Source organism: Myodes glareolus, chromosome 6 (genome assembly GCF_982192425.1).
Source record: "Myodes glareolus chromosome 6, mMyoGla1.1, whole genome shotgun sequence".
Classification (NCBI taxonomy): domain Eukaryota; kingdom Metazoa; phylum Chordata; class Mammalia; order Rodentia; family Cricetidae; genus Myodes; species Myodes glareolus.
Genome location: NC_142031.1, coordinates 116,674,025 through 116,697,041, shown reverse-complemented (window position 1 = coordinate 116,697,041; position 23,017 = coordinate 116,674,025). Strand labels below are relative to the sequence as shown.

Genomic DNA, 23,017 nt, shown 5'->3' with positions numbered 1-23,017 from the left:
CTCCTGGCGTGAGCTGGTTAAGCACAGCCTTGCAGTGCCTCAGGCAGCATGGCACAGATGGCTCCAACCTCCGATTACAACCGCGCTTGGAATTGAGGTCTCATCCGATCATTGCCCCTCTGCTGGGTGAAGCCCGATGGTCGTTAGAGATGCTTAGCAGTTAATTTGTTTTGTCAGAATTGCAGGTCCCAAGGTCAGAAATGCTGCAGTATAGGAGCCCAAATCCATGGCGAGTCACCTGGGTGATGAAGCAAGAACACATTCCACTTTTTTTTTTCAAATTTTGTTTCTGTGGCTTTAGTGCCAGGAGGGCTAGAAGCCATCTTTCCTGCTTAGAGATGGGAAGATGGTTGCAGATTTGCTTAAGAGCCGTCACCCTCAGGTGCTGAACATGTACTACGCTCAGCATCCTGAGGCATGCTGCCGGGAATCCATGAAAAGGCCCATCCAGGACCTCTGAGGGGCAGGTACTGCACTGTGCCACCATGCTAGTTAAGCTTGGCCTAAGAGCTCCTGAGGCCAGGTGACATGGGATTGGTAGGAACTGCCTCTGTCCTCCACTGAGATCATCTAATCTAAGTTCAGCCTTTCTCGGAGCCATGCTCTCCAGATGCCGCCACCAGTGGGTACCTACAACTGGTAACTGCTCCCAGCTCCTGGGGGCCCAGAGCCCTGCCCAGATCTTCAAAAACAGTGTCTGTATTCTTCCTGGAATTACTCAGTTTGCACAGGAAGCCATTTTCTGCCTGGAGTGCTGCATCCTGTCCCTGAGAAGCCCGGGAAGCAGATAGGTGCTAGGGTTGGGGTTACTCTCTACCCAGTCTCCATAGTTCCGAATCCCTGGTTTATCGCAGGCTGCAGTTATGTGTGCCACTTCCCCAGCCCTGCACAGCTGAGGTCTCCCTGCATGCTTGGCTCTTCCCTCATGATCTGCCCCAATCCTGCTTCTTCCTATACAAAATCTAGAAAGACTCCTGCCTGTCTTGTAATGGTGATGGATTGGCAACATATTGACTGTAAATGACTTTATCAAAAAGCACAGAACCAGAACGTTTATTAAGTACATTGTTTATTATGTTTATTAAGTCCACTGTGGCTTCATGCTCCAAGTCCCTAAGAATGGATGGAAATCTTTTGTAGCAGTTGACTGGAAAGTCAATCTTTTTTATTATTATTACATTTTTTCATTTATTTTACATACAGACCACAGTTTCCCCTCCCTCCTCTGCTCCCATTCCCTCCCCCCACTTCGCATTTACTCTTTCCCATTCTCTCCCCTCCATCTCTGTTCAGAAAGGAGCAGGCCTCCTATGGGAGTCAACAAAGCATGGCATGTTAAGTTGAGGCAGGACCAAGCTCATCTCCCTGCATCAAGGCTGAGCAAGGCAACCCAGCATGGGAAATAGGTTCTCAAAAGCCAGTTTAAGTGCCAGGGACAGGTTCTGACCCCACTGCTAGGAATCCCACAAACAAGCTATACAACTGTCATACACATGTGGAGGACCTAGGTCACTCCAGTCTGTGAACTCCCATAAGCTCGGGTCAGCTGTCTCTGTTGATTCCCCTGTCATGATCTTGACTCTCCCCTTACCCACCCCCTGCCACGCTCATATAATCCCTCCTCCCTCCCTTCAGTGCTTAACTGTGGATCTCTGCATCTGCTTCCATCTAGAAGAAGGCCCTCGGACGACAATTAGGATAGGCACCAATCCAATGACAGGAGAAGGCCAGTCCAGGCGCCCTCTCCACTACTGCTGGGAGTCTTACTTGGGTCATCCTTGTTGGTTTCTAGGAGTTTTCCTGGCACCAGGTTTCTTCCTAATCCCCAAATGGCCCCCTCTACCAAGACATCTTTCATTACTCTCCCCACTCTGTCCTGCCCCTAACTTGCCCAACCGGATCCCTCAGGTTCAAATCCCCCCATTTCCTTTTCCCTGTCCCCAATTTACCCAGGAAATCTCTTCCATTTCTCCTTCCCAGGGAAATCCATGTCTCCCTCTTAGGGCCTTCCTTGTTACCTAGCCTCCCTGGGTCTGTGGATTGTAGGTTGATTATCCTGTTCTGTACAGCTAATATCCACTTAGGAGTGAATACATACCATGTACTCATTTGTCTTTCTGGGTCTGGGTTACTTCATTCGGGATGATTTTTTTTCTAGTTCCATCCATTTGCCTGCAAATTTCATGATGCCATGTTTTTTGCTGCAAAGTAGTACTCCATTGTATAAATGTACCATATTTACTTTATCCATTCTTCAGTTGAGGGGCATCTAGGTTGTTTCCAGGTTCTGGCTATTACAAATAATGCTGCTATGAACATAGATGAGCAAGTGTCCTTGTGGTATGTTTGAACATTCTTTGAGTATTTGTCCAAGAGTGGTATATATGGGTCTTGAGGTAGAAGTAGATTGAGTCCCAATTTTATGAGAAACTGTTTATATCGATTTCCAATATCTCATGGATCTGTACCTGAGGGACAGGCTGACCTCCCTGACTTGTCAAGCATTCTTTGTCTCTCTGGAGCCTAAATCTCTGGGGTCATTAGAAGGTGGGCTTTATGTCAGACATTGCAAGTCTCAGGTCAGGGCTCCAAGCAGTCAGGGTCTGAATGCCCAAGTGTGGAGATGTTTGCTTTAATTCAGGGCCTTTCTGTCTCTACACTCTTCTCTACCCTTTAGAGGATTTGGCCCATGAGACATCTCTTCCCAGCTTCCTCAGGAGGATGCACCAAAGGGAATAAGGAAAACAGGAAAGGAGGGGGAGTTGAGTCTTCTCTCTAGCTACTGAGGGGGGGAGGTGCTTCCTCTTCAGCTTCTCAGCCACACTAATACCCAGGGCTCTGCTGCCTCCTGGGACCTGTAAGAAGTGTGCTGGGGATACACCCACTGCCCTTCTTCGCTGTTCCAGGTGGCACCCACTTTGCTCAGGGACAGGAAGTCACTTATCCACTTCTACCTTCACTGATGTTTGGGGTCTATTTAGACCCTCACATGGTTACAAGCCATTATTGCTGGTTGTGCTTAGGGCAGGAAGGTCATGTGACTCTGCCCAGGAGGTTTGGGCTCTAAGTAAAAGAGACAAAACAATTCAAGGAAAGGAAAATGCTTCTCCTGCTAAACGAGGCTGTTCCCCACCCAGAGGGCCCAGGTTATTGGCTTTTTCTCTTATTCATTCTTTTTTGCCTGGAGGGTACCATACCACCTGGCCACAGACCCTTTAATGTGAATTGCTATGTTAATACCCTTATAGCATCTATTTCAAAGGGGATCTAACCATTTTAGCAGGGAAGGACTGCTGAGTGTAGAGGTTTCTTTGTCCTCAGAATCTCAGAGGCTCAGTTTCACTCCCCACCTCAGTTCCCCCCATAGTTTCTAGGAATGCAGGGCAGTTGGACAGTCTGTCCCAGTACCTACGTACCTACAGCCTAACAGCCTCTGGCTGCTGGTCTGTGTGGAAAAGCAGAAACACCTTTGTCTCTGCCTTAGACACACTGCCCTCCTGCTTGCTTCTTTCACCACGCCCAGGCACACTGGGTCCTGCAGGTGGCTCAGACCCAGCTCTGGGTTGTCAAATGGTGTGGCCTTGAGCTATGCTTTTCAGGTAACATCTCTGTGCCTCGTATTTATAAGAGGCTTCAGAGAGGTCTGCTGGAAGATGGGCCAGACCTTGAGATGTCTAGCACCCACGCAGGATGCTTGTTCTGAACAAAGATAGTGTCTAGGCTTTGGCCTCATGCAGTCAACCATAGCTATAAATTCAACCCAACACTCAGCTCTGAACTTATTTAAAACACTGAGACTTCCATTTTTTATTCAATAATTTACCATGTATGTGAAAGAGTATATGTGCTTGTCCTTGGAGGTTCATTTTATATTTTCACCATGTGGGTCCTGGAGATGGTGCTTAGTCTATCAGACTTGGCAGCAAGAAACTGCTGAGCCATCACACACACACACACACACACACGCTCGCACACACGCACACAGGGTTTTGTGATGTTGTATGTATATGTTTGTATATTTATATGTTTGTGTGTGTATATAGATGTGGATTCTGGATGTGTACATGAGTGGATGTGTTTGTATATGTAAATGTGCGTGCATGTGTATATAGCTCATTGTTCAGCTTTAGAGCAGGAACTCTGTAGATGACATCAATGTCAAAATGTCCAAAGGTTGCAGCCCCTCCCACACTTAAAGGCTCTGTCGTGCAGTCAGTCTGTCAAGGCCATCAAGTGTAGGAAAAACTTCCCTTTCTAAGTCCTCTTGAACCTGGACCTGTGATCTCATCGACCCCTAGGTTCGCCAGCTCCACTGTTGTCAGACAGGCATTTGCGGGCTTCAGCTTGCTTCCAGCCATGCTTCCTTCTGACCAGCTTCCCCTAGGTGGGTCAGGTGAGCAACCTCAGCCGCATGAAGGACAAGTATCATTTTGTAGCAAGCTTTCTTGGACCGCCATCCTGCAACAGTCCAGTTTACAGATTTGGAAGTTGAGTCCAGAGGGCAAGTTGCTCCCCACGTGGACAGCCTGTCTTAGTTACTCTCCTGTTGTGTGATAAAGCACGCTGACAAAAGCAACTTAGAGGAAGGAGAGTCACCTTGGCTCACAGTTCTGGAGGGATGGAGAGTACGATGGCAGGACGCGGAGCAGGAGGCTGGCTGTGCACATTGTGCCTATACTCAGGACCTGGGGGCTGCACAGCAAATAGGGCAGAGCTAGAAAGCCTCAAGGCCCTCCCCTAGTGACCTGCTTCCTGCAGCATGGCTCCACTTCCTAAAAATCACACAAACTATTCCAACAACACCACAGCTGGGGAACAACTGGAAACACACGAGCTGGGGCGGGGGGCGGGAGGCAGTTCACATTGAAACCATGATATATTCCCATAGGAAGCGCCCAGTCTTACCAAGGCAGAGCAGTATACCCACCCTGGAGCCTCTTGCTGGTTACTGCAGCTGTGGAAGGTGCTGCGTGTAGTAGATGTCAGAGACATGCACCAACTCATTGGCCTGGTTGGTGGCCAGACAGTAACAAGGACGAGGCCAGCGCTTATCTCAGAGCTCAGGACCCTGCCTGGCCCCACACGTGGATGCTCAGTCACTGCTGACTGAAATGCAAGGGGTGGTGGATGTTTAAACCCCAGGGTGTCCCTGGTCTAAATAATACATCCTGATGGCCAGGTGAAGGCCTGGGGTGACACGGGGGAGATGTGTGCCTTCCCAGATCAGAAGAACCCTACCTTTCGCCACCCCCACAGCATCGCATCACACTGGCCCAACCAGCGCAAACATGGCAGCAGTCCTTGAAGCCAAGGCCTACTGGAGACTGGACAGCTCTACCCCTGCTGAGTGCTGGAACAGGGAATGACACCAGGAATAAGTAAACATGGTGTTGGGAAGGACAAAGAGGGAGAACCGTGGATACTTAGGGGATGGCTCCCGGGCTGAAGGTCCGCATCAGATGGGTGAGTCCATGGCACAAACTCATACCTATGTAGGAAGGGTCAACTGTAGCCCCCCTGTGGCAGGCAACTGTCTTAGGATGCCTTGTATTTGACGACAGAAAAGCTGTGATCTTGAAATGCAACCAAGACCCACCTGCCTTCTCCACAAATTGTCCCAAGTCCCTACCCTGTGAGCTTGCACAGGGGCCTCATGAGCCCCTTCTGGCTTTAAAATGCTCAGCCCTCTGTGCCTCTCTGTAAAGGAAAAAAAAAAAAAAAAGAACCTTCTCCACCTGAGCAGGAGGCCTGGACAGGAGACACTGGGGTGCACCTGACTTCAAGGTCAAAGGTCTTCCAGCTTAAGTCTGGCTGGTAAAATCAAACAAATGCACAGAAAAGGAAAATGCACTGACCGGGGTCCCTAGTAAAGAAGTCTGGGTGAAGCCCAAATGTATGTTGTCAGCCTTGGCCATGGGTTCAAAACAGTGGATTCATTATAACCCCTATTTGCCTCTCTCAAAGTGAAAAATATCCTTTTAAACCAGCTTCATTGTTTGTGTTGTGTGCTTATAAATAGGTGGTTTACCCAGACAAAAAGCTGCATAGTGGCTCCAGTGATATTCCTCTTTCTTTACTGGTTCCCATTCTGAAACCAGGCAGTGTAGGATGTTTCCCAGGCAGGACTGATGGGGTGACTGGCCAGGTGAAGGGCCCCGAGACTCAATCTATATGCTGAAGGTCAGGATGAGAGCCTGCCTGAAGCTCCTGCTGCCAGGACTGGACTGTGGCTTAGGACACTGGAGTCAGCTACATCCCGTAAGAAAGATGACCCTGTCACTTGAGAGTGCCCTGCTAGACCAGGGACCAAGGCAAGGTTTCTCAATAGGCAAATGCTGCTAGCTTTTATCAGCAAAGAATAAGGTACCCATTGTGTGTCTTCACGCCCTCCAGAGGAAGTTTGCTTTATGCAGAGGGTGGCATGCTATTCGATACAATGCTGTTTCAAATTTTCTTCTACCAAGATGCATTTTTAGTTTGAACTATCAGCATGCATGTGTGTCTGTATGGTAGGATGCACAATGCACAAGAATGCTGTGTCTGTGAGGCCAGAAGAAGGCATCGAATCCTCTGGAGCTAGAGTTACAGGTGGGTGTGAGCCACCTGACATAGGTGCTCAGAACCGAACTCGGTCCACTGCAAGAGCAGCAGCATGCTCTTAACCACAGTCTCACATAGCTCAAATTCCCTAGGTCGCTGAGGATGGCCTTGAACTTAGAATCATCCTGCCTTCAGCTTCCAAGGGCTGGGATCACAAGATGGTCCCCCGTGCCTGATTTTATGCAGTGCTAGGGAGGGTACCTATCCTGAGCATCTCACAAGTCCTCTGCTACTGAGCTACAGCCCGGACCCTGGAGTCACTCACTGGAACTATTTTAAGAGCATCTGGACAGCATCCACAGGTCCTGGGTGTGTGTATGTGCACGTGTGTGAGACTATCTCTAGAAGTACACACCTCCTTCTCCTCACATAGTGGTTGCACATCAATCTCACCTGTTTGCTACTGAGGTAAATTGTTTCCTATTTGGCTGACAAGGACTGTCATGAGTAGCCACAGAGAAACTGCCACACGAGTCTGTGGGGCACACTTTCTGGAAGCCAAGCCTGTGGGTGATCTGATGAGTGCATTTGCACTGTAAATGGCCTTTTGGATGCTGCCCATTTAGGAGCCCACACTGGTCCCACACCCATAGAGACACTATCCTTCCTTGCACCCTGTCATCTTACTGTGTTCCCCAGATTTTATTTCTAGTTTTTCTTTTTAAAAATCTGATTTTATGTGTAGGTTGTTTGACCCACATGTGTGTACGTACACCGTGTGTGTGCCTGGTGTCTGCAGAGGCCAGAAGAAACCTTTGTCTTAGTCACTGTTCTATTTTTATGAAGAGAAACGATGACCAAGGGAACTCTTATAAAAGAAAGCATTTAATTGGGGACTTGTTTACAGTTTCAGAGGCTAGTCCATTATCATGGTGGGGATCGTGGTGGCATGCATGGAGTTGAAAAAATAGCTGAAAGCTCCATCCTGATCCATAGGCCTAGAGAGACTCTAGACTGGGCACAGAAATTGAAACCTCAAAGCCCACCCCTAGTGACATGCTTCCTTCAACAACACCTCTTAACCCTTCTAATTCTCTCAAATAGTGCCACTTCCTGGTGACTAAGCATCCGAATATATGAACCCGTGGGAGCCATTCTTATTCAACCACCAGAGCAGCCAATTTCCTGAAACTGGGGTTACAGGCAGTGGTCAGGTGCCATGGGGTGCTGAGAACAAAAAAAAAAAAAAAAAAAAAAGAAAGGTCCTCTGCTATTCCATTCCCCAATTGTAACATTGCTGATTTTTTTTATTCCAATTCTTGTTTTTTTTTAATTTATTTTGTTTTTGGTATACGTCATTTCTAGGAGCACATTTATGTTGTCAACACTATTTGACAGAGCTACAAAAATGCCTTGTACAACCACCACCATCCCTAGCCCCTGCAAGAGCAGTGTGTGTGCTAGAATAGAAGACTCTCTGTGGATAGACACCGTAACACTTAGAATCCTCAGTTGTAGCCTGATTCTCATTTGAGTCCTGTGTTTAAGAAATGTATTTTTTAATTACATTTATTTGTCCATGTATGACTTATTTATGTGTGCATGTATGTATATGTTTGTGAGTGTGCCTATGGAGAACAGAGGACAACTTCTAGGGTTGATTCTGTCCATTCATCATGTGGGTCTGGGGATCAAATTCATGTCACCAGGCTTGGCAGCAGGCACCTTTACACACTGAGCCATCTCCCCAGCCCTGGAGAGACATATTCACCATTATAGCATCCAGTGCAGTTCCACTGCACAAATAACTACTGTTCATCCCTACTCCCGTGTGTGTGTGTGTGTGTGTGTGTGTGTGTGTGTGTGTGTGTGTGTGTGTGTGCGATGAGCATGGGTATATGTATAAAGGCATTCTCTTGTAACTGCTGTTTCTGAATTCATCTGGAGCCCATCTGTCTTGAGGCACATCCCCATCAGTGCCCTTGTTGACTAATCCCTTTGTGGTGGGCATCACCTTCTTCTTTGGGTACCAAGGTTGACTTTTGAGAAGTCCTTTTGTTAGTAAATAGAGAAGAGAGGCTGGACCATGGGGCGGTCAGGCTACATCATTATCACCATCTTCATCTCCATCATCAGCACCATCATCATCACTACCATTCCCATCCTCTCCCTCATGCAGCTGTATAGATCCATAGGATGCAGATGATGTGACCTTGTAAGCCTGGCACTGAGGAGGGACTGGGCCTGACAGAGCCTGGATGGCTACAGAGCCTGGCAACCAACTTTCCAGGATGGACCAGTGTCAACTTGATACAAACTAGAGTTATCTGAAAAGAGATAACCTCAATTCAGAAAATACCTCCATAATATCTGGTTGCAAAGCATTTTCTTAATTAGTGATTGATGTGGAAGAGCCTACCCCATTGTGGGTTGGGTCATCCCTTCACTGGTAGTTCTGGGTTCTATAATCAGCAAGCTAAGAAAGTTGTGATGAGCAAGCAAGTAAGCAGCACTCCTCTATGGACTCTGCGTCAGCTCCTGACTCCAGGTTTCTGTGCTGTTTGAGTTCCTATCCTGACTTCCTTTGATGATAGACTACAGTGTGGAAGTGTAAGCCAAAACGAGCCCTTTCCTCCCTAACTTGCTTTTGATTATGGTGTTTCATCACAGTCATAGAAACTCTAACTAAGACAGTATATTGTGGGTCCTGCAGGTGAAAAGAAAACTGGCTTCCCGTTAGAGATCCAGAGATGCACACAGCACCCAGCTGGGGGCAACTTTGTGCTATCGGGGGTCATGTCCCCTGGTGCTCCATAGCCCACTCTCCTGTTTACGTGTTCCTCACTGTCTGCTGGCCTCCGGGCTTCTTCCCTTGGTCCCAGTTATCAGTCTCAGGGTTATCATGTCAGCTGTGAAACCGATAGGAAGGGACATACGCACCACTCTGCCTTTTCGGCTGGGAATTCACTCAGCTTCTGGGAATACCTGAAATGACAATGGCTCAAGCCAAGCAGAAATTAATTTTCTTTTCTTTCTATGGGAAGGTCCAAAGCCGAGTCAAAGACTGGAGCAAACGCTTTATGATGTCATTAGAGATAACACCTCCAAATTCTTGATCTTGAGACTCTCAGATTCGAAGATGCCAGCCTGCAGGCATTCCAGCCATCAAATCTACTTTTCTAAAAGGAAGCAAGAAGGATCCAGTCTTCCTAATTTAACGCAATACCTTCTGCTTATATCTCATGGACGACTTCCAGCAGCAAAGTGACTGGCAGAGGGGCACTGTGATTAAAAATGAAGTTCTGCCACTATACATAGTAAAGTTGTATGTACAAAGCTCCCTGTGGCTCAGTTTCCTTTGTACTTGGGGTTGGGAGAGATCTAGTAGCCAGTACTGCAGAAGACCCTGGCCAGGCTCACAGCGGAAGCCAGTAAATAGAAGGCAAGGGGTTTGACCTACACTTACTTCTTTGAGCCTGGAGGACTAAGCGCTTGAAACTACAGTGAAAGCAAGAGCAGTTCTCCCTGCTGGAGGCGGGGCAGTAGGGAGGGGCTGGGCTCCAGGCACTCAAGGAGGTCCCCAGTGTGCTCCGCCTTGCCCACAGTGGGCTAGTCCCTGTCCCCAGGAGCCAAGGAGAGGCTGTGGAAGATGACAGTCTTGGTTTGTCACAGCTGCTGTTCTGTTTTTGAAGCAGGAGACTTGCCTGGGTATTTTGGGGTTTGTTTGTTTGTTGTGAGATGGGATCTCATGTATAGCTGAGGATGACTTTCAGTTGCTTCCACCTCCTGCACGCTGAGATACAGGTGTGCACCAGCACGTCCAGTCCACGCAGTGCTGGGGACTGAAGCCAGGGCTTCATGCTTGATAGGCAAGCACTCTATCAGCTGAACCACATCTCTAGCCTCTTGCCCGAATGATTTTTAAGGCAGGGTTCTAACAAGGCGGTATTTGATCAGCATCTGTCAGGAGCTGACAGGGTCAAGGACAAGGTCAGGAGAGGCAGTCCAGGGAGGCTGCAGGGGGAGGGGTGGGAGGACACTTGTGAGGGGGATAGAGGAAGGGAGGAAGAAGAGTGAGCAGGGCAGGAAAGGGTGGAGAAAGGTGGGTAAGCACCCAGACAAGAGCCCAGCAAGAAGGCCAGCTGCTGTAGTAACTACTACAGGAGTTTCTCAGACCCTGTAAAGCCCAAAGGGATCCTGATCTTTACCTTCAGGGTGAAGATTTTCATCCTGGCTTTGTGCTGGGAACCCAGACCTCAGCAAAGAGGGGCTGAGGTGGACAGGTTGGGACCTCAGATGGACAAGGTCAGGGAATGAAGGGTGATGTTCTATTGAGTGAATGCCAAGATAGGAGTAGGGGCAACAGCAGGATTAAAGTGAAGATCTAGAGGAGGGATAAGTCTGGACTGTGGCTAGCTGGATTGAGAGAAGCAGCTGCAGGCCTGGAGTGGGGCCAGGTGCAGCACTTGCTGAGGGCAGAGAGGTACCCAGGGACTCATTTTAAGCACAGGGGGTGGGGCCAGCACAGGGTTGTGGCCCAGAGGAAGGTGGGTGGGCACAGTAGGTAATCAACAGGAGACAGCTGCAGTGCACCTGCAGGCCAGCCAGGTGCAAGGCCTGTGGGAAGGGCGGGACAGGATGCGCAGGTCTCCTGAAGCCAAAGTTGCTTAGGGACCTTTGTGTGCCCTTTCCCTGCTTCTGCACCTTGGCTGCTACGGGCATCTTTGGAGAGACATGGGTCTTGCCCTGCTGCCCACGGCCTTACTGGTCCTGCTTGCCCTGCTGCTGTGGCCCACACTGGCCCAGGACTCTGAGGAACCCAATGTGCGTTGTGGAGGTGAGTGCTGGGGGTGGGGTGTAGGGTGTCTCAGCTCCAGGCTTCTGGAGTACACAGCTTGTCCCTACTCTGTGAGAGACAGGCCGCTGGACAGGTTCCTTTTGCCATCACTTCTGTGTCTTGGGTACTCAGGAGAAGCCCTCTGAGGTTCCTGCTATGTGGCTGCTGACCCAGTCTTGGAGTGCACAGCTTGCTGCTTGCTGTTCTGGCATTTCAGCTATCCTGCTGTGACTTCTGCGTGAACAAGGAGGGTCCCTTGCCTCTGCCATCTTTCTCTTGACTCCCGTGTGACTGGAGACAGAGGCAGGTGCCGGTCAGCACTGGGCAAATTGATGGGCTGCTAGTTCCAGGAACCAGGGAGGTGATGCTTGACTAAAGAGGTGCTGCTGTGGTTTGGGAAGTCAGTCTACCCCTTGGATCCACAGGGTTCACAGGTGGCTCCAGTTATTAGAGGACAAAAGACAGGACAGACCTTATCTCAGCTCTGACATCCACAGCAAGCGCCTCTAGTTGATAGAACTGTGGGAGATGTAGGCAGGAAGGCGATAATCCCCCCCAACAAAAATGCCTGTCCTTGGAATGCCCCCTTGGTAGAGGACTGCCCATGTGCGGCCGAGAAGGGAACCTGGGGCAGAGGTGCAGCCAAATGCTTCTGGTTGGCTTTAGGTTCATTGATGCTTGGGTCTTGAGTAGAACACTCTGTTGTCTGTTTCTGGGCATCTGCAATCTCCACAACAGGATCACTGGGGACGTGGGTTTGGAGCAGCCCGGTCAAACTGCCTCTTTCTGAGAAGTTAAACCTGTCCCTTGACATGATGTTGGCATCTAGACTGGCTCTGGGACCAGGACTGGGGCAGTTGCAAAAGCACCAAGTGGGGGGTACAGGGGGCTGAGCACAGAATTGATGAAGGAGTAGAATCCAAGGAGGCGGTCTATCCCAGTGGTTGTCAACCTTCCTAACACTGTGACCTTTTCATATAGTGCCTCGTGTTGTGGTGACCCCCGACTACAACATGATTTTCTCTGTTACTTCATAGCTGGAATTTACTACTATTATGAATCAAAATCTAAGTATTTTTGGAGATAGAAGTTTGTTAAGGGGTCGTGACCCACAGGTTGAGAACCACTGGTCTATCCCGTGGGCGTTGGCAGGGGTGTGGAGTTGGGTGAGGCTGAGGAGGAGTGCTGAAGGGTAGTGATGAGGAGTGTGTGCTGCACCCTTCCTAGAGCCATCCTCCCCTTCTCAGAGTCGGCTGAGCCCTTCCGTCCCACCCTAGGCATTGTCACTGCAGTCCCCTAGGCAGAGGCCATCAGGGAGGTGACAGAGAACCTACCATGTCAAACAGCCCCTCTGCACAGCCCCCACACTGATGTATGTCTTTATTCTGATGCAAGTCACTGATTTCATAAAGCTCTCATGCAAATAGGAGGCCCAGCCCAGCTCCTGTAGGGGTGTGCTGGGGGCCCCTAGAGGGAGTTGCCTGTGAACGTGGCTGCCCGAGGAAGCCTGGAGGGCCACTTTCCAAGTCATCCAAAAGAGGGGGTACAAGGGGCAGCTGGCATGGAGAGCATGGATCCTTCGGGCTGGCAAGAGGAGGCAGGAACTCAGAGAGCTGAGGGGACAGGATAAGAATTCCAGTTGCCTTCCTTCTCTCCCCTCTGCGCTGTATGCAGTGTGCCACAGGGTTTCACAGCCTTGGTGTGGATCTTAAGTAGACGTGTACTGGGGATGCTTTGAGCATTTTGAGATGCTGATGAGTTTTCAATGTATCCAGCATGGGGCTGGGCACAGGGTCATATCATCATAGCAAACATCCCAAGACCTGAGTGAGGAGTTAGGAGCCAGTCATCAGAAATTCTCTCTCTCTCTCTCTCTCTCTCTCTCTCTCTCTCTCTCTCTCTCTCTCTCTCTCGTGTGTGTGTGTGTGTGTGAGAGAGAGAGAGAGAAAGAGAGAGTCTCACGAACCTGAAGCTCACCCCACCATTACTCCGCAACTCCCATCACTCCACAGCCTTCCTATCAACACCCCCACAACCTCCCTACAATCACCCCAGAATCCCCAACACCCCCACCATCACCCCATAGCCCCCCACTATCACCCATAACATCCCCACCCTCACCCCACAGCCTCCCCACCATTACCCACAGCTCCTGCCCCCTCAGCACCCAACAGCCCCTGCCCCCTCAGCACCCAACAGCCCCCTACCATCTCACCACCATCATCTCCCACATGGTCCATTTGCTGCAATGGGTGAATCTTACTGACACAGCATCAACAGCCAGAGTCCACAGTCCACATCAAGGTCACTCCTTGTACACTCCATAGTGCGGGCACATAAATGGCATGAGTCACACAGAGTCACTTTACTGCTCTGGAACACAGTGTGTCTGAGCTCACTTCCAGCTGGCTTTCCTTCATTGTGTTTTCTCGTAACCTTATGTAGGTAGAAATGCAGTGAGTTCTCTATGTGAGTTTTGTATCCCGACACTGCTGACCCTCACCTGTGCGCTCTTCACCCGCCATCAGCTAGCCAGTGTCGTGTGCTCACATTTGCCTGTGCCTCTCCCCTTCTGACTTGTTCTGCCCCCTCAGCCCGATTGCTTCCCACTCTGGCATAGACGACAGATGTTCACAGCATCCCCAACCCATTTTTGTGGGGCCTGTAGCCATGTGGTACCTGAGCTCACCCAGACACTGCCCTGCTATCTCTGACTCATCTTCTCTGTGCCCTGCCCTTGTCTGTGGAGAACTTGGTTCCATACCAGATGCTGCTCTTAGAGAAGTTGTATGAAAGTGTGTGTGTATATCTTTGGGCCATGTAAACTCTATGTATGTGTTTGGGCCATATGGGTTATATGTATATCAGTGTATGTGTGTCTTTGAATCATATGATTGTTTATGTATGTGTATATGTGCAAGTGTGTCTTTGAGTCATGGTGGTTGTGTATATGTGTATATATGTATGCAAATGGGTGCATGTTTATTGCTGGGTCATGATGGTTATGTATGTATGTGCATGCATGTCTTTAGGTCATATTGGTTGTGTGTATGTATGTGTATATGCATGTATGTCTTTAGGCCACGTGAGTTGTGTGTATATATGTGTGTATATGTGTGTGTGTTATATCTTTGGGCCATGTGAGTTGTGTATATATGTATGTGTGTGTGCACATGTGTCATTGGGTCATGGTGATGGTTGTGTGTGTGTGTATGCATGCATGTATGTGTGTGTTGTGCACATATGTCTTTGGGTCATGTGGATTATATGTGAGTCCGCTGGAGAAGAGATAGAGGGAGCATAATGTGAGAATCCAGCAGGTACCAGCTCTTATAGACACTGGCGAGCTCTGTGCTTGCCCCATGGGCAGGGCTCACAGTGCCATGCGATGCAGTCTGACAGGTCATCTCCAAGGCCGGTTCCGCTTTCCTAGAGGACACCTGTACTGTGTAGACTACCTTGGCCTCCTTTCATGGGGTTTCAGCAGCTCACAGACAGCAGCTTTTCCATATCTTCCCACCTGTCCATCACTCGGAGCAGGCTCTTCTGCCTCACATTTCTCACAGATCTCTCAGCCCATCATCCCTCAGCATAATGGACAGCCCAGGCTATTGATTTAGTGACAACTGCTCCGCTGAGACTAGAGCTAATGTTTTCATTACACTAAAAACATTTGAACAAGTTCATTCTGAATTAGGGAATGGGTAGCGTTCACAGAAGGAGGGTGACTTTTGGAAACCTGAGCTAAGACCTACCCACAGTGACAAGGAGGTGTATGGATGGACTCATGCCCCAGAGCAACTTCCAGAGAGAGGCCAGACAGCTCAGGGACTCTGCCTCCTTACTTTTCCATTGGGGTTTCTGACTTGACTGCACCGACCAGATGACCCTTGTGTCCCCGGGTCCCTCTTTTCTTCCTCTCCTTCAGCAGCCAGCCTGGACCTCATCTGTGTAGGATGTCCAACCTCCTCATCTGACTTCTGGGCCTTTTCTATGGGACTGCTTCACCTCTACCCACCCGGACTTTCCACTGTTTTATAGACCCTTGTGACCTTGTCTTTGGGTTCCCATGTGTATTAGGTGCTTTCTATTGCAGTGATGCAATGCCATGGCTAAGGCAACTTATAGACGTAAGGGTTTATTTGACCTGTAGTTCCAGAAGGACAAGAATCCATCACCACCGAGGCAGGGAAGCTCAGCCAGAGCAGCAGGCTGAGAGATCACTTCTTGAACCTCAAGCAGGGAGCAGAGACAGTACCCTGTCATGTCCTAATTCCTCCTGCATGGTCACCTCCTAGTCCTCCCCAGACAGTGGAGTCTGAGTTGACCACATTTCCTTCTCACTATCTGAAAACTTGGGGCTAGGTGTGGGGACTTGGGAGCTAGACGGGCCTTGGCTGCTACTGTGGGTGCTTCTGTGCCTGTGGCTGGTGGATTAGGGGGTCTTCTGTGTTTTCTGGTAGGAGCCAATGGGAAACTGAGCTGTATGTCGAAACAAGCTTAGGTGCTCGCCAGTCTTGCCTGTGTCCCTGCCACGACAGAGGGACACCCTGGGCCCTTGTTAGAGCTCAAGCATTAGAGCGGAGATGGGTTTTCTCCCGTGAGGAAGTCAAGCTGCACTAGAGGAGTATAGGCCTCTGCTCTCAAAATGCCCAGCGCTAACTGCCTGTCTCGCCAAACTCTACCCAGACTGAGCTGGGAGCCAAGCTCTTCTTTGGAATGTACTTTGGAACTGGCTCTATTGAGATATCATTTTTCTTCCTGGGCAGCACAGGTTTCTGATTCCGCTGGAATAGGCCCAGTACTCTTGGATGTGATCACAGGGGTTCAGTCATAGTGACATTCTTCGGCGGAGGTGTCTGACTCACAAGACACCAGACAAAGCTGGCCTAAGTGGTTGCTCCGTCACTATATCAGAACTCACATGAACTTTGCATTTCAGAGTCTTGCTACAACTAGACTTTTTGGTTGTTGTTTTTGTTTTCTTCTTGTTTTCAAGACAAGTTTTCTCTGTGTAACAGCTCTAGCTGTCCTGGAGTTCACTTTGTAGACCAGACTGGCTCAAACTCACAGAGATCTACCCCTGCCTCCCAAGTACCCCCACTGCCAGACACACCTAGACAATTTTGTCTTAGTTTTTTGAGACACATTCTTGTTATGTACTCCAGGTTAACCTTAACCTCACTGTGTAGACCAACTGACAACTGACATGGATCCCCCGCTTCAGCCTCTTGAGTTCTGGGATTACGGGCATGCACCACCAGGCCTGTGTTGCACCAGATCCTTTTTCTGCAAATGTGGCTGTGGTTGGAGTCTCAAAGGACTCTCAGAAGGGAGTCTAATTGTCAGAGTCCTTTTGTGGCTGTGCCTGGAAGAGGTTCCACCCGTCCACCCTTTGCCCCTCAGTCACCTACTCACATGCTTCAGAAGGGCCTCAGAGAAGATGACAGCCGGGTTAGGAAGTTCAACTAGCTTTTAAACCTTTGGCCCTCACAGAGCGAGACACAGACCATGGGACTCACCTAGACTGCTGCACAGTTCACAGGGAACACGGAACACAGAACACAGTAGCTGCTATTGTTATATGTGGCCTCCAACTCCCCCAAGAGTGTCAGGGTGTAGCCTCCCCAGAGTACCTCTAATTACATAATGCTTTCTTTTCCCTGACGCAGACCAACAGGACCTGCGAGACCTATGGGGTGGGAAATAACACGGAAGCACCTGCCTGTGTCTTGTGAAACAGCAAATCAATACACAGCCTGTGGCTTTTTCTAGTCTCGCCCTTCCTCCCTCCCATTGTGTTTTGTGGGGGGTGCATAGTCTCATGTGGCCCACTTGAGCTTGGGATCACAAGCATGCACAGGTCCAGATCACATCCAGGTCCAGACTTTTCTTTAAGTAATCACATATTTTGCAGAAAGGATTCACCATGCAGGGAACGTGAAGTCAAGTCCCCCAAACTAAGACTGAACAATAAAAGAGTATATAAACAAGGTCTGTGTGGTGTTGTCTGAGGGGGCTCAGTGCATTTCCAGCCGCCCAAAGGCTGGGCACAATGGCTTTCTTTGATATTAGCACCCAAAGTCTTCCCGCTGTGCATCTGTCCATATTTCTACCAAAGCAAACAGCATTTTCTAATCAGGGCTCTCTGTAGCCTTAGGAACACAGGGCCTCATCCTGAACATTGAAGATGGCGTGGCTTGTGGTAAACAGAATGACACTAAACCTAGAGAGCTCCCCCAAAAGTGGCCTCCGCACCCTAATGCCAATCTCCTACCTTCCCAGAAGCAGGGGTAGAGGCATTCTGACTGCATGCAGCTTGTTTTAAAGCAGCATTCTGTAGGGGTTTTTTTTTGTCCTTCCCAGCATTCATCCCTCATCTTTGTCTCTCAGCAAGAGCATCTTAAAGTTGTGAAAATGAGTTCTTGCCTTACAGTGGCTCTGATTTTAGACCTGGAAAATATAATTTGGGTTAAAACTCAGTAGGGAGCCCCTCCCTTGGCCGGGTTGCCGTGGTGATGGGATGGGGGATGCAAGGCCTGCTGCTACTTGCAGGAGCCCCGGGCTTCAGTTTTGTCTGCACCAGCTGGTAGAGCCTCATCGTTGCAGACCTCCCCCCACCTGCTGCCTCCTGAATCTCTGCCCAGTGTCCGACCCTCACAGAGCGGGATGCTGCTCTCTGGCTAGACACGCACTTGCTAGCTGAGCCCTGATCTTGTCCAGCTAATGAGCAGTCAAGAGCTTTGGAGGATGGGCCAGGCCTTCACTTGCCCTGGAGGGTGGGTCACAACCTGCCTCAGCCAGGCATCCTGACTGTTTCCATGTGGGGGACAAGGTGAGGTCAGGCCACAGGATGGCTCTGGTTAAGGCAACAGGCCTTCAGAAATGGAATACATTCCTTTAAAGTGACAAGTAGACAATCTTGGGAGACCCAGATGCAGGGGTCAGAGAATCTGAGACCTGGAACTATGGATGATACCCAGTATCCTGCAGGAAAAGCCAAGAGCATTGCCAAGATGTGGACTATCTGGGCACCAAGCGGCTGACGCAAGCAATAGGGAATGGCCAGTCTATTGACTTCCTTACTCTAAAAGGCAGGTTTCCTTCTTATTGCTTGTTGGGGTAGAATTGTACCCTTAGCCATCCATATACTAAAACCATAACTACCCACAAGGCTGTTTTGGGAGACAGGCCCTTTAAACACAAGGTTGAAGTAAGCTAGAATCTGTGGAGTGGGCCTTACCCAGTATGACTGGTGACCCACACGGGGAGTAGGATGGGTATATATACAGGGATTGCTATGGAGAGACACATTGTTGCCAGGCCGCTGAGAAAGGAAGCCCTGGGAGGCATTGCCTTGTCCTTGAGCCCCTCATCTCACTGTTAGCCTCCAGAGTCATGTGAGACTTCTGTTGTCGAGTACTGTCTGCAACATTTATAACAGTCCTAGAACACCATTGTCCTCCGGAAGGCCACAGGCTTCAGAAACAAGCAGCATCCTTCCAAACAAAATGGCTTCAGCACCAGGGGGATGAGTTAAACCCCTGAAGTCAGGAGCCCACAAAGGTCTCAGTGTGTCTCCAGAGCTCCAGCCTCTTCCCTCTCCCTCTTCTGCCCTGACTCTGAGATGCTCCTACAGGTCTCTGTTTTGTAAAGAGCAGAAGCTTCCAGAAGACCTCCAGCAGCTTTTATTCTCCATGGGTAACGAAGCACACTCATCCCATACCAGTAGCTGGTCAGGATGCAGTTAGAGGCCAACAAGTAGAGTGAAAAGTTTTTAATAACCAAAGAAAGTGGGCAGCCATGGTACCTGGGAGGCAGTCCCTGTGACTGCCCTACCCTGAGTATCCCTGCCCCCCCTCCCCATCACCAGTGCTTTTGATTCTTTACCTCCCAGTGTGCTCTCAAATTCATTGGGTTCTTAGCATTTGTGTTAATCATGGCTGTAGTCAGTCATCTCTGACTACATCCCACCCACATGTTTGTGTTACCTATCCTGAACTCAAGACATTAGTCATCAGTTCGCTTCCACAGTCTGTTCCGCAGCATCCCCTGTACCTGTGTGTGCAGTGCAGCTGGTAGCCCTTCATGGATGTGGCTCTGGCACTGGCTCTCACTCATCCTTACTTCCTCTGTGCCTGTGTGTGCAGTGTGGCTGGTAGCCTTACATGACTGGGACCCTGGCAACCTTTCATCATGAGGTAACCAGTGTGACTCCTTACACAGTGGCCAGGGCCCTCTAAGATGGCCGTGGTGAGGCTCAGAGGGGCTTTGAGGGTTCTTGGGCTCCACACTTTGCACAGTACCATTCTATGATGTACACCAAGGCAGATATAGCTAGATCCAGGACTGCCAAAACAGACACTTCAATATCTCTGGGTGGAGGAGAGGCTAAGTGTGTGTGAGTCCTGTTTTCTGGCCTGTGCCATCCACCCCGTTCTCCTGGTATGTAATTCCTCCTTTCTGAAAGATACCAGAGCTCTGTTACCTGAAAGCCCATCAATGAAGGAATGGAGGTGGCTATGGTGATTTGAATAGGAATGATCCCAATAGGCTCATGTGTTTGAATGCTTGGCCTACAAGGAGTGGCAAGGCACAATTAGGAGGTGTGGCCTTGTTGGAGTAGAAGTGGCTCCATTGGAGGAAGTGTGTCACTGTCGGGGAGGACTTTAAGGCCTCAGAAGCTCAAGCCCAGGCTCAGTGGCACACTATCTTTTCCTGCTGTAGATCAAGAAGTAGAACTCTCAGCTCCTTTTCCAGCACCTTGTCTGCCTGCATGCCACCAGGCTTCCTGCCATGATGACAATGGACTAAATCTCTGAAACTGTAAGCCAGTCCCAATTAAATGTTCCCTTTCTAAGAGTTGCCATGGTCACAGTGTCTCTTCACAGCAAGAGAAACCTAACTAAGACAGCGGCTTTTCTCACTCCAAGTTGCAGAGCCCTAAGTGTCCATATTGTGAGCTGTGATCCTCAATCCAGTGAGATGTAATTTCAGCCTAAGAGAAGGCTCGGGTGTCTCTTGGCACAGAAGTTGACCCAGGCTAGGCCATCCGTCATTTAAATGTCTGCAAAGGGGTAGAGTTTGCAATACACCTTCCTATTGGGATATCACATGTCAATTTAAAAGTAATTGATCATGCAGAGGTTAGTAGCCACCTCAACCCATGCTTCTTGTCCTAGAGGGCTTCAGAAAGTTCCACGGTTCGGTCTCCAGATGGGTCAGGTGTCCTTGGGTACCAACGGTATCCTTGGATGCCTCTCACTATCTGGCTTTCTTCTGGGATTGAGCTCACAGGCAGATGAGCGCTCCTGCAAGGTAGGGCAGTGATTTATACTCAGTGACTTTCTTTGTACCTTGAAGATAGCCAGTGTCAAGCATAAGATTCCTTTGCTTCCAGAAAGGAACAACACCAAAGAGCAAGCAGCCCCTGAAAGACAGCACCTGCCCATTATTCTGTGTAAATTCTTCCGTTGTATCCAGTCCAGGCTGTGTGTCATGCTGGCACTGGGAGGTGATACACAGACAGGGTCGGTGCTTGTAGATGTCTAGAGATGGCCCATCGTCTGAGTACCAGGAACTCACCTGAGTTTCCTGTCCCCGTTTTCAAATCTTCCTCTGACAGAGAAAGAGGAAGGCAGGGAGAGAGGAGGAGCTGCAGTGTGGAAAGGATGGGGAGACCCAGCTGGGCGGGGGGACTTGCCCTCTGGCAGGCAATGTGACCCGCCAGGGCCCCCATGAGGCTCCACTCCTGCCGTCTGCTTTAATAAACTCTAAACTCCAGTGGCTTGTGTGAAGATTTCAGATTAACATTTAAATTAATGCTGGACTTGAAATATGGAGCCCAGGTCGCTGATGTGACTCTCCTTTAACATGTTCTGTGACCTGGGGCAGAAATTTAAAATGATCTTTTCTCAAAGAGCTGTTTCTCCTTGGGGAAGTAGAAGATGGTATGGCAGTGCCAGAGGTACCCCTCCCACCCATCCTGTCCTTTCCGGAACCTAATGGTGTCTTCTTGGCCCTGAGAAGCTCCCCCAAACCATGGCTGTGGGTCTTCCCTCTGGGGGCTTTGTTTCCTGGGTAACTCCTCATTGCTCCAGCCCCATACTGGCTGAGCCTAGATGTAGAAGTAACACCGAGGTTCTAAGATCCTAAGATGGGGTTAGTGAGTAGGTCACACACAAGAGAAGTACTCTGCTTAGTCTCTGGGAAGGGAGGAAAAGGAACAGAATGGGCTAGGAGAGAAACATTTGCCCAGTGACAGTTCTGCAGCCCACAGTGGACACCACAGTGATCCCCTTGGCCTCAATAGCCAGGATGCCTGTCCTGCTTGCCAGTTCACAGCCCACTCCAGGGAGGGTGACCTTGACCTGAGACTTGCCGGCTGGAAAGGTTCCAGACACAACCACAGTCCTTCCTGGGAGAGACAGGGAAGTGCAAAGCCACCCTTTATCCTTGTTCTACCATTCCTGCTCTCCCCTGCTCTTTTACCCTCCATAAGGGATATGGAAGTCCACTGGGAGGCGCTGGCCTCACAGTTCATCACTGGACATCTTATTGTTTCCTGTTCCTCACTGCCTAAGACCAGCTTCAGCCAGCATCCTCGCTCTAGTAGTAAGAAAAGAAGGACCAAGGGTGAGCTGGCCCTGCTGGGAGTTTCCAGAACAAACAGTTGTAGAACCAGCATGTATCACTGGGAGGGATGCTTGCATTCCATAACCTAGGAGTGTAATGATAGCCCAGGGCAGCCTCTCAGTTTCACAGGCTACGTCAACATAGCACCAACTGGATCACAGCCAGTTACATCTGTGACCACGGCCAAGCAAACCCCAGCCATTCCTCTAGAGGCCTTAGGCTAATTGCACAGGATTTACCACCCAGTAACAGTCTCCCATCCAAGTACTAACCAGGCCCAACCCTGTTTAGCTTCTGAGACCAGATGAGATTGGGTGGTATGACTGTATGCTGGTCCAGTAATGGTAATAATGACTGACAACAGCCCATTCTGACCTGGCTGTCATTGGCAGGCTCAAGATGGTAGCCGGGCTTGCATGACACCAATAGTTCCAAGTCTGTGGCTGAGGGTAGCTCAGAGCTGCTGAGCTGGATGTGCAGGTACCAGGGAAACAGTTCTGCACCACAGAGAGGGAGGCTCCAGCATTAGCCACAGGGCAGCATCCATGCCACTTTAGAACTATTTCAACCTCTGCCTATCTAGAAAGTGACAGGAGAGCAGCAAACACGCCACCACCAGCTATATACATGATCCATCTTCGCCTTGTTAGCCCAGCCTGTGGCACCTGCTGCTACATTCTGATGTGCATTCAGAAGAGCACCTAACCCAGGGTCAGATCTCCAGTGCCAAAAGCTGGTTCTGGGAGTGTGAGGTTACACTGCTCCAGCAAGGAGCCTCCAGGGTAGAGATCCAGGGTGGAACAGACGGCTTCTGAGTCACTCAACAGCCTGGTGAACCATCTAGACTGGCACGCAGCTCTGTCTGCACAAAGTACTTGGGACCTGGATTTTTCCTGCTGTGTTTCTTCAGCGTCTCCAAAGCTGCTTCTGTGGTGCTGACCTCTTGTCCACAGATAGGTAGGGACAAGGAGTCCGGAGTTGGCTTCCAGTCCAGTTGAGGAGGTT

The 23,017-nt window shown here is 49.7% G+C and overlaps 1 protein-coding gene across 2 annotated transcripts in view; it reads left to right on the top strand.

The window, feature by feature from the left end:
• Cnpy1 (canopy FGF signaling regulator 1) overlaps nt 1–23,017 on the top strand; it is a 107,062-nt gene that overhangs the window by 45,064 nt on the left and 38,981 nt on the right. Inside the window, exon 1 of one of the 2 annotated variants that reach the window (XM_048440190.3) lies at nt 11,187–11,377. The exons of the other annotated variant lie outside the window; for it this stretch is intronic. Within the exon in view, the coding sequence (XP_048296147.2) occupies nt 11,275–11,377 (103 nt within the window). The 5' untranslated portion in view covers nt 11,187–11,274. Of the gene's footprint in view, nt 1–11,186; nt 11,378–23,017 lie in introns of those variants that run through there. 2 annotated transcript variants of the gene reach the window in all.